This window comes from Chelon labrosus (genome assembly GCF_963514085.1).
Source record: "Chelon labrosus genome assembly, chromosome: 15".
Classification (NCBI taxonomy): Eukaryota; Metazoa; Chordata; class Actinopteri; order Mugiliformes; family Mugilidae; genus Chelon; species Chelon labrosus.
In genome coordinates this window covers 1,240,694-1,257,392 of record NC_140348.1, presented here as the reverse complement: position 1 = coordinate 1,257,392, position 16,699 = coordinate 1,240,694, and the positions used below count along the sequence as shown (strand labels likewise).

The 16,699-nt window shown below is 38.5% G+C and overlaps 1 protein-coding gene across 1 annotated transcript; it reads left to right on the top strand.

Annotated features, from left to right (window-relative positions):
* The first annotated feature begins 2,132 nt into the window (after positions 1-2,132).
* On the top strand, positions 2,133-10,501 carry kcnk18 (potassium channel, subfamily K, member 18). The gene is made up of 3 exons (XM_084561426.1): positions 2,133-2,380; positions 2,556-2,702; positions 9,199-10,501. The coding sequence occupies exons 1-3, from the start codon at positions 2,152-2,154 to the stop codon at positions 10,032-10,034; spliced, it is 1,212 nt and encodes a 403-aa protein (XP_084417552.1). The 5' UTR covers positions 2,133-2,151; the 3' UTR covers positions 10,035-10,501.
* Positions 10,502-16,699: the final 6,198 nt, after the last annotated feature.

Genomic DNA, 16,699 nt, shown 5'->3' with positions numbered 1-16,699 from the left:
AGGATACTGGACAAAATGCTCTCCATTATGGACAGTCTTATACACCCTCTTCACAGGACTACAGAAGGGCAGCAGAGCTCATTCTCCAACAGACTGATTTGGTTCCACTCTCACATTGAACAATATAGGACATCATTCAAACCCTACTCAATCCAGCTGTACAACAACCCACCTTTCTGTAACAGATAACTCCATGTAATTCATGTTAATGCTCCTATGCTTTCCATACTTATCCATACCTATCTTACTATATTTATTTTTACTAGTGTATTTCAAGAATGTTTTTATGTGCAACTGAGCTACTGTAACCAAGCGATTTCCCTTCTGGATCAGTAAAGTCTATTCAAGTCTAAACAGCAGGACTTTTCTCAAGAAATGATCAGGCTGCTCATTAAATGTTTTGTAAAAGGGTAGTTTATTAAATGTAAACATTGTCATAATGTAAGTGTACTGTACTTCTTTGCAATAAAACAAAGGGAACATTTTCAAGTTGTTGTTATTTAGAGGTTATTGTGCTATTAGGTACTGGTCCATGTGAACCCTGATCTAAAATCATTTCTAGAGGATAAGCAGCAATGGAAATAAATGAAAATGGATACTGTTGTGCATTTCTCTTTGGTGGTGGTTGTCATAAATTTATGATTATTATTTTAGCATGCTGATTGAGTTCTGGTTTCCTTCAGTGTCTTTCTTAATTTACCGTTGATTGATCAAAATGGACAACAACATTAACAAAACCATCAAGTCCAGAAATGATACAGTGTGGCAGAACAGTCCTGTTATAAATCAGAGGGTGGTCATTAACTTATGGTCATCACTGTGGCTGTAGTTTGTTGTGTTGTTGTACTAGATCACACCAGCGCTCACTGACAACATTCCACTTCCGCCCTATTTTAAGTCAGGCCACAAAATCATGTCCAAATATCAAATTGCCTTTAATGCAGAAAAAATATTTGATAAACTCACGGTGATTCTCAATACTGTCAACAATGGGTAACTTAACCTATAGTCAGTTAGTAGTGTCATATTCAATAGTCTGAAGATATTTACAGAAGCAGGCCACAGTTGTTCTCTAAATGCGACATACAATTGGCCCTCACATAGTTTACTAAATATAGAAATCTCATATAGCACCTGTTATGCCTGGTGCTAAAGTTCAAGGCAATTTGTTTTTAGAGATTGAAGGAGCATATTTGCTTTTGCATTAACCAGAACGTCAGAAATGAAAAGTGGATCAATCTGATTTAAGGCTATCAATAGTAATGAAAAAATACACTGACTAATATACTGTACTTCAGCACAAATTTGAGCCCCTTGGTTCTTTCCTTTTTAAGCTACTTTCTCCTTTAGAGTGAATACTCTACATTTTTTCCACGTTTGTTGGGAAGCTGTTGTCATAAAAATGGCAAATGGTCAGTTTGTGCAATATCATTAAAATATAAGTGAATAATTATATACAAAAAGCAGTCTCTGGTTGTGGACTTTTGCCACATGTTGACATGTTGCAATTCCACCACAGAGATGTTAACATTTCCATAGTTTTATTTAAGTGCCTTCTGCTGTAGTCGTCAAATAATTTAACCACTTTTATCTATCTTAGACCTCTCAGATTCATTTTGTGAATTTCTGATGGGGCCCGAGCCCTAGATTTATCCAGGATCAACCTGGAATAACTGCTTAGCCTAATCTACTGTCATTAAACTCAACTCTATCAGCTCCTTATTTTTCTACATTTTGCTGAGTTCTTACACCACAGGTCGAAAAAATTAGAAAATAAATTAAATGCTTAAATATATTTGGTTTATATTTAAGTCAGTCAGAGCTTTAGTCGTGCTCTTTCATGACCATAGAAAAGACAATAGGCTACAGTCCCTGATCAATCGATCTCTCACAGAGGCTTCATGGATGGAGGATGTTGTGTGTGTGCTGCTAAATTACTCTCAGCGAACGTTGTTTTCATCTTGAAGGGCTGTTCTTGCATGCGTTTACCGTAACGTATCGAATAAGGACAAAAGCGAAAAACAAAGTGGAGCCTGGCTGTCAGTGTGCTGTCTGGGGTATCCCCACGCACAGTGCTGGAGCATAAAGCTATGCTGGTGAACGACTGGCCACTTACCACACAGACTACTGCAGGAGCTGCGGAGGAAGAAGATGTCGGTGGCAGTGAAGAGAGGAATAAGCGCTAAAAACGAGTCCAGAAAATGTGCAGCGCGGTTCTGGACGCTCTTTCCTCACCTTTTGCTGTGTTCCTCTCTGGTTGCATATGCAGCGCTAGGTGCACTCATCTTCCAATATATTGAAGGAGGGAGTCCCTCCGTTACCGAAACGGATTACAAGAAGTTTTTGGAAAAGATTGTCAGCACCGTCCAAAACCTAACCAGTAAGCGTCAACAAGTATATGTTGTAGTACCACGTGTTGTTTTATTTAATTGTGTCGACATTTCTGGACTTTCTGTGATTTCTAATTAACTACTCTATGTGACAAATTGGTATGTTTGAGCGTTCATTAGGTCTCATTTTCAGAGCCATAAGTTAGAACTTAATTTCACTTGCAGATAACGGATCCTGCACACATGAAGATATAGTGAAGGACGTGGAGGGGAAGATGCGGCATGAGTTCAAGTCCATATGGTTCCAGAGACCTGACAGATGGGATTTTTTTGGCTCCATGTTCTTCTGCTGCACTGTATTCACAACAGTTGGTGAGTCACTTGGTAACAAACCTGAATACCCTTCTGGTTACTATCATTTGAATGGTAAACTATTGCAAAAGATGTCATCTTTTTATTCTGATATTTTGTATGTCTCAGTCTGTCACAGTTCATGGAGTACATGTTTCTGCTCAACTGCTCTTTCATAGAAGGATACATTTCTCTAGCATATACTGTAAAAAAAATTTTTTAAAAACTAAAGTTCCCTGAGTCCCCTGTGTCCTATTGGATTCAAGTCAGAGACTTAAACCGGTCACAGTTTTCGCTTTTTTCTTCTCATATTCTCCCAGACATGATGAAACTGAAGGTCTTCTCATTCATATGTATGTACAAGCGAAAAGACTATATTTGTGCATTCATTATGCCATCTATAAATTCTATTTACTCAATATCTTTTACAGCTTTGCAGACCCATGTCCATACACTCCTTCACTTATTTTACTCCATGCATGGTTGATTGGCACACTATGGTCACTGATGTAGTCCTGGTCATGTTGGACCCAGTGTGATTCTAGGTTATTTTAGTTTCATCTGATTAAATTATGCGTTTTGCAAATTTGTGCCATTTTCATGAGTGCTCAATGCAAGAATGTGTAAATAGTCACCTGTGATAACCCGTGAGTGATATACTGTTTTTAAGTAGCAGGTCAGGATCAGGCCACATTTGGCAGGTTGAGTGAAGCTATCTTTAAAATATTCACCTAATCCTGCTTCATTTATTTTCTCCCTCATATTTGGACGGTAGCCTATATTATTTTGCAATCATAAACACTGAAAGTACCATTCATGTGTATTTCACTTTACATTGTCTTTCGGCTCACAGAATTCCTTTATGACGTATTATATTACTTTTTATATTATGCATATCAGTTGTACTTTATGGGAAAGTTTCAGAATGTTTTGTGGAACTGGGAGGCAAGAGCTTTCACTGCAAATGACACAGAGGATGCCAGAGGATGCCAGTACGGCAGCACAGCGCTTTGAAGCTACGTTAGTCCATATGGTTGACACATAAAAGTTCAAGCCACAACCATTAGAGCACTAAATACTAAAATATATTAATGGAGATTCTTACACAAAGACGTAGTAACGCTGTATCAGTTAGCAGACTAATTGGTTAACCTACTGTTCCTTGCTAAATAGTTATATAATATTATAAATATTTAATGCTGTGTAAAAAATATACAGTAGTGGCAGGAATGACCAAAGTCCGGTTGTTTCCTCACAGGGATGCGTTGTAGAGTCGTATGGTCTGAGGAACAAACAACCTCCTCAATCTGTCTGTGGAGAAGTGTGGAGAAGTAGTATAGAAACCACTGCTTTTACATCCATAAATGCAAGTGAATCTCGCATTTTTAAGACCTGGTAATCTCGGCAGCAGGCAACTATTCTGTGAAAGGGCTATGATAAAGCTGCAGTACACAGCCTGCCCGGCATGGATTAGCTTATGCTTAACTGAACATAACAGTGAGGGTGGAGCTACAAGAAAGGGCACCACAACATTAGGATTTCTCTTATGAGAACCATACAATACTGTTGACTTTTTGACATTATGGTGATTAGATTTTACGATGGCCATGATGGATACTAGTTGTCAGGTCAGAAGGCTCACTAAAGTCACTGGGAACACTCCATAACAATCCATACATGACTTTATAACAAAAGGGTCAGATGATTATGGTTACATATTTTACTATGTGTGGCTGCTGTGTCTCATTATCAGATGACAGCTGGAGTTGCTTCTGTGTGCTAATCCCTATAGGTCCAATGCCCTGTTCACTGTTTATCTCAAGAAAGTGTTGTAGTGTTGGCACAGTCCGTGGAGCAGCACAGGGACTAAAATATAAATGACAACACCACCACAGCTAAACACCAGTCTGTTAACATGCATACTAACGTACAGACACACTGAAAGTGTTCCTTAGCCAAATAACAGCAGCATGTTTAACACGGTCTCAGCATGCTAACTTAGCCCTGTGGTCAGCTCCACCACTTTAGCCCCGCTAGTTTGGTTTTATTCTGGCATCATTCAAATTCATACAACATAGAAATAACATCAGGAAACCATACTGTGGACTATTAATCTCACAATGTCTTGTCTCACAATGTATACGGAAGGAGGAGGCTGTTTGAAGCCGTGTAAGTACCATGACTGACAGGGCACAGTGAGCTAGTTACGTCACAGATGAGTCAAATTTGAAACAACTCACTGAAGGACACAATTTCACTCTTAGGCCACTCCTAACAAACTGACTGCATGGCCTTTTATCGGCTTTCTGAGCTGTCAAACTTGCCACACGCCCTACTAAATGTAGAAAAAGCTCAAAAAGTGTAATTTTCACTCCCTTCATCCCCCATCATATCCCCCTTAAATCTGTCGAATTAGTGAGAAAAAACATTTTCATTTGGAATAAGTTAGTTGAAATCTCCTGCAATTTTTCTCATTAGTTGTTTAATCAGTGAATCTGTACATTCATATTTCTGTATCAATCATTTCTGATAATACATCTGAAAAGAAAAAATTGCGTCTCATTTAAAAAAAAATATCCATTCTGGTTGGCCCGTGATTTGGAGTCAGTTCTTAATTTTGGCCCCCTCTCTAATTGAGTTTGACACCACTGACCTAGAGCTATTCTTACTGGCTGGGCTGCTTAAGCATTTGCTAATAACTAAATTGAAGAGTTGGGTCCCAAATATTGACAGAGTTGTATAACAACATGCAATAGAAATTTGTGCAGAGGTGTTCATGATACTCTTCACTGGTAAACTCTAGATGTAAAAAAACAGTAACATCCTTCAGATTGTGCATGGAGTGGAGGATTTTTTGCAGACTTTGCAAACGAAACTGTTGTAAATGTATGTGAGACTGGAAGAGGAAGAGGCACTGTGCCTCTATAGCAATGTGTGGTGTTCAGTGTTGATATCGTGGGGCATTGCCACATATATCACTGTACAGAAACCACTACTTTTACATCCATAAATGCAAGTGAATCTCGCATTTTTAAGACCTGGTAATTTGGCAGCAGGCAACTATTCTGTGAAAAGGCTATGATAAAGCTGCAGTACACAGCCTGCCCAGCATGGATTAGTTTATGCTTAACTGAACATAACAGTGAGGGTGGAGCTACAAGAAAGGGCACCACAACATTAGGATTTCTCTTATGAGAACCATACAGTAAATACTTTTGACTTTTTGACATTATGGTGATTAGATTGAATTTCCCTTGGGATTAATAAAGTATCTATCTATCTATCTATCTATCTATCTATCTAGATTTTACAATGATCTAGTTGTCAGGTCAGAAGCCTCACCAAAGTTACTGGGAACACTCCTTAAAAATCCATACATGACTTCATAACAAGATGGTCAGTAGTTTTGAGATCATTTTCTTTTTGACGTTGAATCTGTTGTCACATGCATAATTAGGACATTCCTTACTAAATAGCACGCTAACAAGCTAGGATCCTAAAAAAAAGATTATGGTTACATATTTTACTATGTGTGGCTGCTGTGTCTCATTATCAGATGACAGCTGGAGTTGCTTCTGTGTGCTAATCCCTATAGGTCCAATGCCCTGTTCACTGTTTATCTCAAGAAAGTGTTGTAGTGTTGGCACAGTTTTGAAAGGCTCATGTATCAAGTTATAGTAAGTTATTAATAAACTTTAATAAACAGAAAACCACTACATTTCTGCATTTGTAGCAGGACAAGAAACTATGTGTTGGCTTGCGTAGGCAGTGAAAAAGGCGCCTCTTACTGCCACCTCAGTGACTCAGATAAACTGGGGACTGTAACTTGATGAATTTGAATACATGTAAATATTTTAGAAAATGAATGTCGGTGTCTGTATGCAGTCAGCTGACCATGGACCAGAAGGAGTGTTGTGTGGTGCCAAATGAAATATCAAAAGTGAATGGGGAAAAAAGTCATTTAATTTGTTTCAGAAGAGGTTGAGATTGTCGTAGATTTATAGATTTACCACCAAACATTTCACTGACCTTTCTGTAAAAGTCTGTTTCCTAACATGAGAATTGAAACGCTCCTTTATTATTGTTTACCTAAAAGGGTATTGTGTTAAACTGACCTGTAATCTGCTCACATTTCCACAAATATTTCTGTCGCTAACAGTGCTGTTAGTTACAGTGCTGTTTTTTGTTTTTTTTCACTTGTTAGTGATTCATTTGTGAATTTTTTTTCCATTTACTACCTTTATCTGGACCATGCATTTTCTGTCCTAATTTGATGTGTAAGTATATTGCTAAGTCTGTTACTTTCAGATACATGATAAGTGGTCAAGGGATGTCAGCTAATGGCTAATGGCTTAGTGTCAACAGGAAGCCCATAACTCTCAGAATATAAGATGCTTTCAACAGAGAATGCCTTTTACACCACCGCTAAAAGCTTGTTAGAGGTTGTTAAAGATTCAGAGGAATAGTGTCATCTGTATAAGTACACAACGTCTCTTTGAATATAAGAAATGCATTTGTGTGGAAAAATATAAATAAGACAAGACAATCCTTTGGTTTATCCCACAGTGGGATATTATTACAGTCTCCATACTGTCTCTTTCAAATGAATCTCTATAATTTGAGACTCATTTGACTAATATGAGTCACTGTGGATGTCCAGTTATTGACTTCATGCGCAGTGAGAGGACAAGAGAGGACAAAAACAATTTTTTACCTTACACTATAGGTTATGTCAAAACCTTTAAACATCCTTGCTAACTCAGGTCAGGAGCAACATGTAAGATTAGCAAATAAATACATTCATGTGATGTTATTGTATTTGTTCGACAGTAGAGATAAATCCTGAGCATAAAAGAAGAGGGAAGAGAATTATTTTAAAAAAATGAATAAGGAAATAAAATATGGCACAATTACCAGCTTGGATGTATGCACACCATCATTCAAGTTGTCCATAAAGTAGTAAGAGCAGTGACAGATAAAATAGGATCACAGTAATGTATTTAACTGCTAAACTTACGTGTCACTCATGACACGATCATTAACATCAGTTGACATCTTTGCCTTGCATGGCTCCTGTTTTACGTGACGGTTCCTGTTGCTGGTGGGCATGTGTAGGGCATCACGTAACTTGACTGCAGTAAAGTACCTGACAAATGTACAGGTGGGCTGTGTTTGGGACAGAGTCTACAAAGCTGGGACTTAGGGTACTTCGAAAGGCAGAACGTGTCCCAAAAGGAACCCAAGCGTAACTGCTTTCTGTGTTTGACAAACACAGGAAACAACTTTTGGGACTACCTGCATTAAATAAATTCTAAGGCTGATGACAATCCAATTAAGGGTTTTAAGTTAGGTGCCCTCTGTGGACATTTTTAAACTACTGATTTCTCATTCTGATCATTGATCATTCAGAATACTGCCATAAAAGGTAAACAGCGTTCCAGTTAACTATATTTCAGTTACAAGTTTTGATTAACTTCATAATTGTGTTAGTGATATTGCAGCAATTTGGTCGGACCAGACAAGAAAACAAAGAATTTGAAACCTGTTGTCTACTATAAAGGACATTCTGTAAATACTTAATATGAAATGTTTTTGAAAAACAAAATCATTGTACCGTGTTATTTATGCCCAAGCAACATTGTCTTTGCTTGTAGACAGTTACTTCTTATATTATTGGATTTGGTTTGTTCTGGGTTAGCATGGGGACTCAGTTCTGTGTACTAGGCAGTGTTGTGCCAGTTCATGCTAAACAAGAACTTGTTCAAAGTTCAGTTCACACAGATAAAGTGAACTAGTTTAAGTTCACAGTTCACATTTTTTTAATTCTGAACTAAGTTCATAGACTCCAAAATGAACCGTTCACATTTTTTAAATGAGCAACTTTGAGCTATTCCTGTTCAATAGAATCTCTGACTGATGTGCCCATCCATCCCATTCCACCAGGATCTGTACTGCATTTCTGAATAACCATTGACTGTGTATACTAGGAAATGACTCAGCTGTTTGTGTGGCCAGCTGCTTCTGTGGTGCAGGAGGTGGCTTCTCTTTCAGCTGCACCAGCCATGCTGTATGCTGTAAATCGCATGGCAGCTGACAGCTGGCATAAAAAAAAAATATATAAATTTTTTTTTCTTGAACAGGGGTGAACGTCATTTTTTCCTCCAGATTGTGCAAAACTCACGTCTGCGCTCACAGTTGAAATATAATGTGAAAGAGGGCCCTAGAAGTTGTACTCACTCGAGTTGTAAAACCACACCCTTAATCTTTTCAAACTGAACTTCTGCACCTTTAAAAGGCTATCAACATCCTCAATTGCTCCTAAGTGGCCAAAATAAAATTGCAGGTTTTTCTAGTTTTAGAAAAATCCCACTTAAAGACAGAAACTAAAGAAATTGTGATACACCTGTTGTGGTTAGAATATCTGTTTCTTATCCCATACAAGAATTTAAGCCAAGACAATCCCAACACCTTCCTGTGATTTACAGTAAAATATCTCTTTGTCCCATTGTTGTTGCAGGGTATGGCGAGATTTATCCAGTTACCCTCACTGGTAAGGTGGTGTGTGTTTTGTATGCCATGGTGGGCATACCTCTCATGCTTGTGGTCATCCTTGATGTTGGAGACTTCCTCGCCATGGTGATGTCCAAAGCCTACATTCGCATTCACACCCTTATCAAATTTCTTCGCTCGCATTCCTGGTCACCACGGAAGGCTCAGAAGAAGGCAGCGAACTCAAGCCACAGAGAACTGGAGGACGGTACCTTTGTTTTTAGTCATGACGTAGTGATCCGCGAGCCCCTTGACATCCGGCAGGTGCTCCACAGCCAGGCAGATGTACGGCACAAGTCCATCCACCTCCAAAACAACAAAGAGATCTTTGAGAAGATTCTTGCCAGGGAGAATTTACTGAGAAAGGACCCGCTGCTCAGGAGCCTGTCGTGCCCTGAACTAGACCGGCTACCATCAGCACCCAAGGGATATGCTATATGGGACTTCACAGGGTTGGGGGATGGAATGGAAATGCTGGATGTACCCTTTGTATTGATCCTTTTCATTGTGTTTGCCTACATTTGTTTTGGAGGTCTAATTCTGCCATTGTGGGAAACTGAATTCAAAAACTTTGACCCTTTCTACTTCTGCTTTATCACGCTCACCACCATTGGTTTTGGTGACATAGTACCACAACACCCTAAGTACTTTATGCTTACTTCACTTTTCATCATTGTTGGTATGGCAATCATGTCGATGTCTTTTAAGCTGAGCCAAACAAGAATTGTAAGCTGTTATCGCCAGTGCATCAAATTCATTAGCAGAGGAAATGTGAGCACTGTCAAAAATGAAAAGAAAGACTAAGTCATCAAAAGGTTCACTGCCTCATGTCCAAGAGTTGTACAAGCTCACAGGCTGGTGTTGAAACAGGCCCATAACAGGAGCCTGTGGGAGCTTATCCAGTGAACTCTTTGTTTAGCCTGTTTGGTTAGAAGCATTAGCAAAATAGATAAAAGTGTGCATGTGCCAAACTCTTCTGCACAGGGATGGAAGGTGGTGAGTAAAAGGATTTATATGCGGTGCTGTAGCAGTTGTACTGCCTAGCAACGCTGCATAAGATGACACAGTAATTTTTCAGTTTGGTTGGTTAGATCCCCATGTTTGAAACGTTTTGTTGCACCTGTTGTTATCCTGTAAATATAATGGCAAACTTTTTCTCCATTTATATCTTGTTGTGAATAACCTGATATCAGATATTAAAACATTTAATTCCATTAAGCCAAACACTTTTATTTGACAGTTCCAAAGTTTTTTTGTGTGCATATAAATACATATACAGTGTAGGAACAGGGGATTGACAAACTATTCAATATACATAATGATAAAAAAATAAAATAAATTATAGAAATTATAGATTCTAAATTGGTTTAGCTGTTTAATTATATAAGATACACCGATCAGCCACAACATTAAAACCACTGACAGGTAAAGTAAATAACATTGACCATCTTGTGACAATGCAATGTTCTGCTGGAAAACTTTTGGACCTGACATTAGTGTGGATCCCAATCCCCAGCAGGATGCAGTCTGATACAGGCACACACAAAAAAACAGTTTAGGAACAACTCAAAGAACATGAATATCACAAGGTGTTGACCTGGCCTCCAAATTCACTAGATCCCAAACTGATGAAGTATCTTTGGGGTGAGTCACACATGCCCCTCCCCTCAACCCTGATGGTCATAATGTTATGCCTGATTGGTGTATATAAAATAGATATTTAAAAAAAAATAATGGTATTACACATCCACTAGGAGCCATAGGTTCTCAGTGATGCTGTACTACAGAAACGATAAACATGAATGGTGTGGTTGGTTACAGTTGGCAAATAAAAATGGATAATAATAAATGAATAATGGTTAATCTACTAGTTGATGGGGCGGCACAGTGGCGAGGTGGTTAGCACTGATGAAGGTCCTGGGTTCAAATCCATGGGCCAACTGGGCCTTTCTGTGTGGAGTTTGCATGTTCTCTCCGGGTACTCTGGCTTCCTCCCACCATCCAAAGACATGCTCATTAGGTTAATTGATGATTCTAAACTGGCTGTAGGTGTGAATGTGAGTGTGAATGGGTGTCTGTCTCTGTGTTAGCCCTCTGTGATAGACTGGCGACCTGTCCAGATGAGCTGGAATAGGCTCCAGCAGACCCTGCAACCCCCCAGGAACAAGCGGTTACAGAAGATGAATGAATGAAGCTGATGTAGAGTTAGCATTATTATGCATGTGTACCCTGCCATGTTGTCACCTGGGGTGCCGAATATAAGACATATCCAAGCACAATCAAACATTTATAAACCAGATTATATTTGTAAAAATGAATGTACACCTGGTTGATCAAAAAATTATAGCATACAGGCATTGTTGATAAATGAGGTTCAATTTTTTCTAATTGTTAGATTTCTATAAAAAATAAAAAGCATATAGTAATGTTTCGAATGACGATGAGTTGAACTGTAATGCATTTATTTGTAGTGTTTGTGTTTATTTTTCCAAATACAACAAGTGGTCAAGGCTAAAACTTTCACTGTCCCCAAACTGAGTCTTCTACCTGTAAAATGTAATCAATTGCTGCTGTCTAAACTGTTGCTTTTGCTTCATTTAAAGAGACGCTCTTAGTGAAAGTTAATCTGGCCATGGCTTTTTGTATACCATTTGCTGTGTCTAATCTGTTAGTAGGTGATCAATTGACAGGACAATATCTGCTCTGAATCAAGAAGCTAATTAGATACAGCAGGACATAAACACATCTCAGCAGAGGAAGAACAGATTAACAAAGGTACACCATCTACCATCCACTGATAAACTACACAATTATTGCCTCTCCAATTCTCTTTTACTATGCATGCATTTGTTTGCTACAACTGTATAGCATGTTATTAACTATGTGTTCCTCTCTCCATCTCCCTTTCACCAACATGCATCAACTATTACTACTTACTTCTCTTCTTTGTAACATGTTAAGCTGCTGCATGTATGTATGCTTTACTCAGATGTATGTATGACAGATGTATGTTTATCTCGTTCCTTCTGCTGCTCTCTCCCAAACCTGGTTAGCATTAGGTGGGTCCCCACATATGAGCTGGGCTTTGCTCAAGGTTTCTTCCTGTTAAAAGAGAGTTTTTCCTTGCCACAATTCATTGAATTGAATTGAATTATTACAATAAAGGAACCGCAGAGTAAGGGAACTACTGTTCCATTGTTTCCCCCGTTGATATGGTTGACCTGGTGATCAGCTAAACATTTTAGTATCATTTAAGATATGTTGAAAGCTTAGGTAGTAGGGAACAACATTTATTCATATTGTTCATTTTTGTTTTTGTTTTTTTGTGAAGATGTGGGCAGTGTGATGTTTATATTTCAATAAAAAGATTCGAAACAACAGATAATATTGTTCAATATACAGTATGTGCTGAAATTACAGAAAATCCCCAGTACCGTAATTGACCAGCAGAGGGCAGTAACCCAAAACAAGGTAACCCTTTATTAATCCTACAGCTGTCACTATGTAAATACCAGTAAATATCCTGAAGTTTTTTTTCTTTGATTGTTTGCATTATGTTTTCATTGCTGAAAGACAGGATAAGGGTCTGCGAAAATGAAGCAAGTAAATATCCTGGACGCTTTTTTTTGCTGAGGGGCATGTACCATACTGTAAGAATTATGCACTGATAGTGGAATTATTTTAAAGGCCACTGTCAGCTGCACATTTGATCAAGTACAATTCAAGACACACTGAAGTGCAGACTCTAGACTTAAATCAGCCAAATCAGCTTGGTACATTCTGAGATAAAGGACTCAATTCATGCGCTTTGAAACATAAAAAGGCCTGGATGCCAGAAGGTACAACAGTGGTGGATAATCCTTTCCACAGTGAAGAAAGACCCCTTCGCAACATCCAGCTTAATGAAGAGCACTCTCAAGGAGGGAAACAAATCATTATTCAAGTCTACCATGAAGAGAAGACTTCACAAGAGCAAATACAAAGAGTTCACCACAAGGTGCAAAACAGTTATAAGTATGACAAGCTGTTAGGGACATTATTCAGAATTCAGTCACATACACACAATAAATCAGACTCATTCACATGCTGTGTGAATACATACATACACTACATTTATGTACTGAAAACTTTACAAATGCAATCCTAAAAACTAAAGGTTATAGGGCTTTTTCTGTTGCTGCCCCTAGACTCTGGAATAATCTCCCTATAGAAATTAAGTCCTGTCCCACCATCACTAGTTTTAAATCAAATTTAAAGACCCATCTATTTTCTTCGGCCTATAATGTCCATTAATTTCTCCCCTTGTTTGTTTATTTATCTTATTTCTATTTCTTTTCAGTATTATATTAACTGGCATCTCTAACTTTACTGTACATCTTTCTCTAGTAGTAGTAGTTTCAGTAACCATATGTTTTTTTATCTACAATCATAATCTGTTTATTATTATTATTATTATTATGTATTTTCATTTATTTTATGTTTTATTTATTTTATTTTTTGTCATTTATATTTTTGTTTTTATTATTGTATATATTTTATTTCTGTGAGCACCTTGGGTCAATTACATTGCGTTTAAGTGTGCTATATAAATAAACGTGACTTGACTTGATACAAGTGCAATGCTCTTACATACTCTTATTCTCATCCACTTAAAACATACTATTCATAAAGTGAACTCAAATGTTCTTATATATACTAGTGAAGTACACACAAGTTAAACATCTCCTCTCACGTACACATATGAATAAAACAATGCGTCTAATAGCACTGGGTCACTTAGTGTTTATTAAGTGAACAAAGACAAAATCAGCCAGATGAATTCTTAAGTGTATGGGGAGCTATGGTACCAGGTCAAACAAGTCCAATTGACTTTGCAAGGACGTTGGGAACAGTAGGTCAGACTGTAGTGGATGTCCAAAATGAAAGGAGAGTCAGTAAATGGGAAGACAGACATTGAGCAGAATGATTAAAGCCATGATAGAGCAAGAGATAGTTCGAGATAGAGCGATACAAGGGGAAACTTTGGAGTGTTAGGAGGAGCCTCATGGCAACACCAGGCCACACCTGACAGTGTTACTGTCAGAAGAGGACAGACAATGATGAAGTCCAGGGTGATGTGGGCCCAGGAAGGGACAATGAGGTTCAGTCCCATGAGACCCATGTGGTTCTGATTAGAGTGATGAAGTTGAGAGATTATGGGACAGGTGGTCTCAAACACACTGACATCCCAACATCTCCATGGTAGCCACCCAGAAACTCTGTTGAAAGAGTGCCAACATGCCAAGGACAGGGCACACTTGCATCCCCCAGGTATCTATCAACCTCTACAACTACCTGCCTGGAAGGGTCAGGAAGAGAGAGGAAAGCACCACTGGTGACGTTAATAAAGTAAAACACAATATAAACATCTCATCTCACTAAAAAACAAATAATGTGCTGAGTGAGAGTGTGTGCGTGTGCATGCACGTGTCAGGTGTGCCCGGTAAGAAGAGAAGATTGTTAGTGTACATGCACAATCTTGGGTCTGTGTGAAACAATTAATCATCAAGTAAGCATTATGGGTGAAGCCAATTACCCACAGAATTAACTATGAAAAGTCACGACAATAATACCCAGTAAACAAACCAAATCAATACATGTACAGGAACAGTATGATAAAAAAAAAAAAAATACGGTAAAGATCTGCATGGACTCATTTGTGTCGGGGGCAGTACAAGTTTTAGCTTTAGCCTCTTCTAGAATAATATTTACCTTGTGTATATGCCAATGACAGATTAGTGCCACAACCTATAAGATGCATAACTCACCAATGAACCTAATGAGCATGTCTTTAAACAGTGGGAGGAAGCCGGAGTACCAGGAGAGAACCCACACAGACACAGGCAGAACATGCAAACTCCACACAGAAAGGCCCCAGTCGGCCTGGATTTGAACCCGAAACCTTCTTGTTGTGAAATTTAAAAGGGCATAAGTCACTAAAAATAAACATAATCACAATCAATAGACGCACAAAGACATAAAAACAGCACATACAGTATGGCATACAATAATCCCAAAATTGTATAAGTGCTTCAAGCATGTATTTGTGCATTTTTTAAATGAAGGTAATCTTCATTCTCTGTGTCCTGCAGCCTCAACAGCAAAGTCTGTGTCCTGAGGGGAGCCACTCAAACTCAGGTAACAGAATATGAGAGGAGTCCTGTAAAATTCTGTGAGGTGATTTCACAGTTTGCTGATCACATTAAGCAGTAAGAGATCCAATGGGTTGCTCAGTGATTTTTGAACAGACTTTAACTGTGTTCAGCAGATCTGCAGATTCAGTGAAGGTATAACAGAATGTGATACGAATGTCCTTATCAGATGAAGGCCCAGCCGGCTATCACTGAGTTACCTGAAGTTACCTTCAGAGTAAGTGGTGTTAATTTAGTGGCAAGGTTAGGACAATGAGGGAAAACTGCAATATTAGTTTTATTTTTCACAAGCCATATCCTCATTGCATTTATGCAGTTTTTTTTCCAGAATTACAGCATATCAGTATATAGAAGCCTAAAAGGTATGATTTTCAATAACATCAAAACTACAGATAGTCCTCTTTCTATTAAACTTATTAAGACATGCCATATGAGGTGATTTATTGCAGTGCACATCGTGCACCACTCAAGGTTAATTTCTGCAATTGGGAAATGCTACTGAGCTGAGAAAATGGTTACTGCTGATGCTAGGGTCCTTACAGGACTAGTAAAAATCCAAAATAGCTTTGGCCCCTGTTTGGGAGTATTTTGGGTTTAGTACTGATGATAAAAGGGAGTCGGCCAACACACACAAACCTATGTGAAAATGAAAATATAATGAAAATATAAATGATTTCTCCAGCTACAGAAACAGCTTTAAGCCACATCATGGTATTCAACTGCCAGTCTGCCACCACAACCTGCACTAAAGGGTGACAAAGGACTTCAGTTTCAATTTCAATTTTATTTATATAGCAAATAACAATGCAAATTGTCTAAAGATGCTTCACAGAACCTTGAGCAGAGCCCAGCTCCTATGAAGGATCCATCTGCTTGAGGTCAGCCAGGTAGAGACAGGACATTAGAGAGAAGAGAATAGCAGGTGGAATGTGATAAACATCCATCTGTCATACATACATACATCTGACTAAAGTGTACATGTAGAATCTGATGATGGGGAGTTGTGGAGTAGTGGTTAGAGGTGCAGCTTGGGGCCGGGTCGTCCATGTCCATGGCTCAGGTGCCCTGAGCAAACATCTAACCCCCAAACTTTTTGTCTGTCTTTCATATATCATACTAAGGTACTGACTACATGAGCATTGAGGAATTGGCAAATGGAGTGCTGCAGTAGAGTTTCCTGGGCACAAGATGGTGCTGCTATACAACACTGACAAAGAACAAACACACTAGCCACATTTTCATTATTTAACCAGAAGTAAAACACATTCATACCAAAGC

Bases quoted from the DNA above. Each gene is read 5' to 3' on its own strand.
- kcnk18 (XM_084561426.1), top strand. From the start codon at position 2,152: ATGTCGGTGGCAGTGAAGAGAGGAATAAGCGCTAAAAACGAGTCCAGA. The intron at 2,381-2,555 runs GTAAGCGTCAAC...TTTCACTTGCAG, and splicing joins CACCGTCCAAAACCTAACCA to ATAACGGATCCTGCACACAT. The intron at 2,703-9,198 runs GTGAGTCACTTG...TTGTTGTTGCAG, and splicing joins CACTGTATTCACAACAGTTG to GGTATGGCGAGATTTATCCA.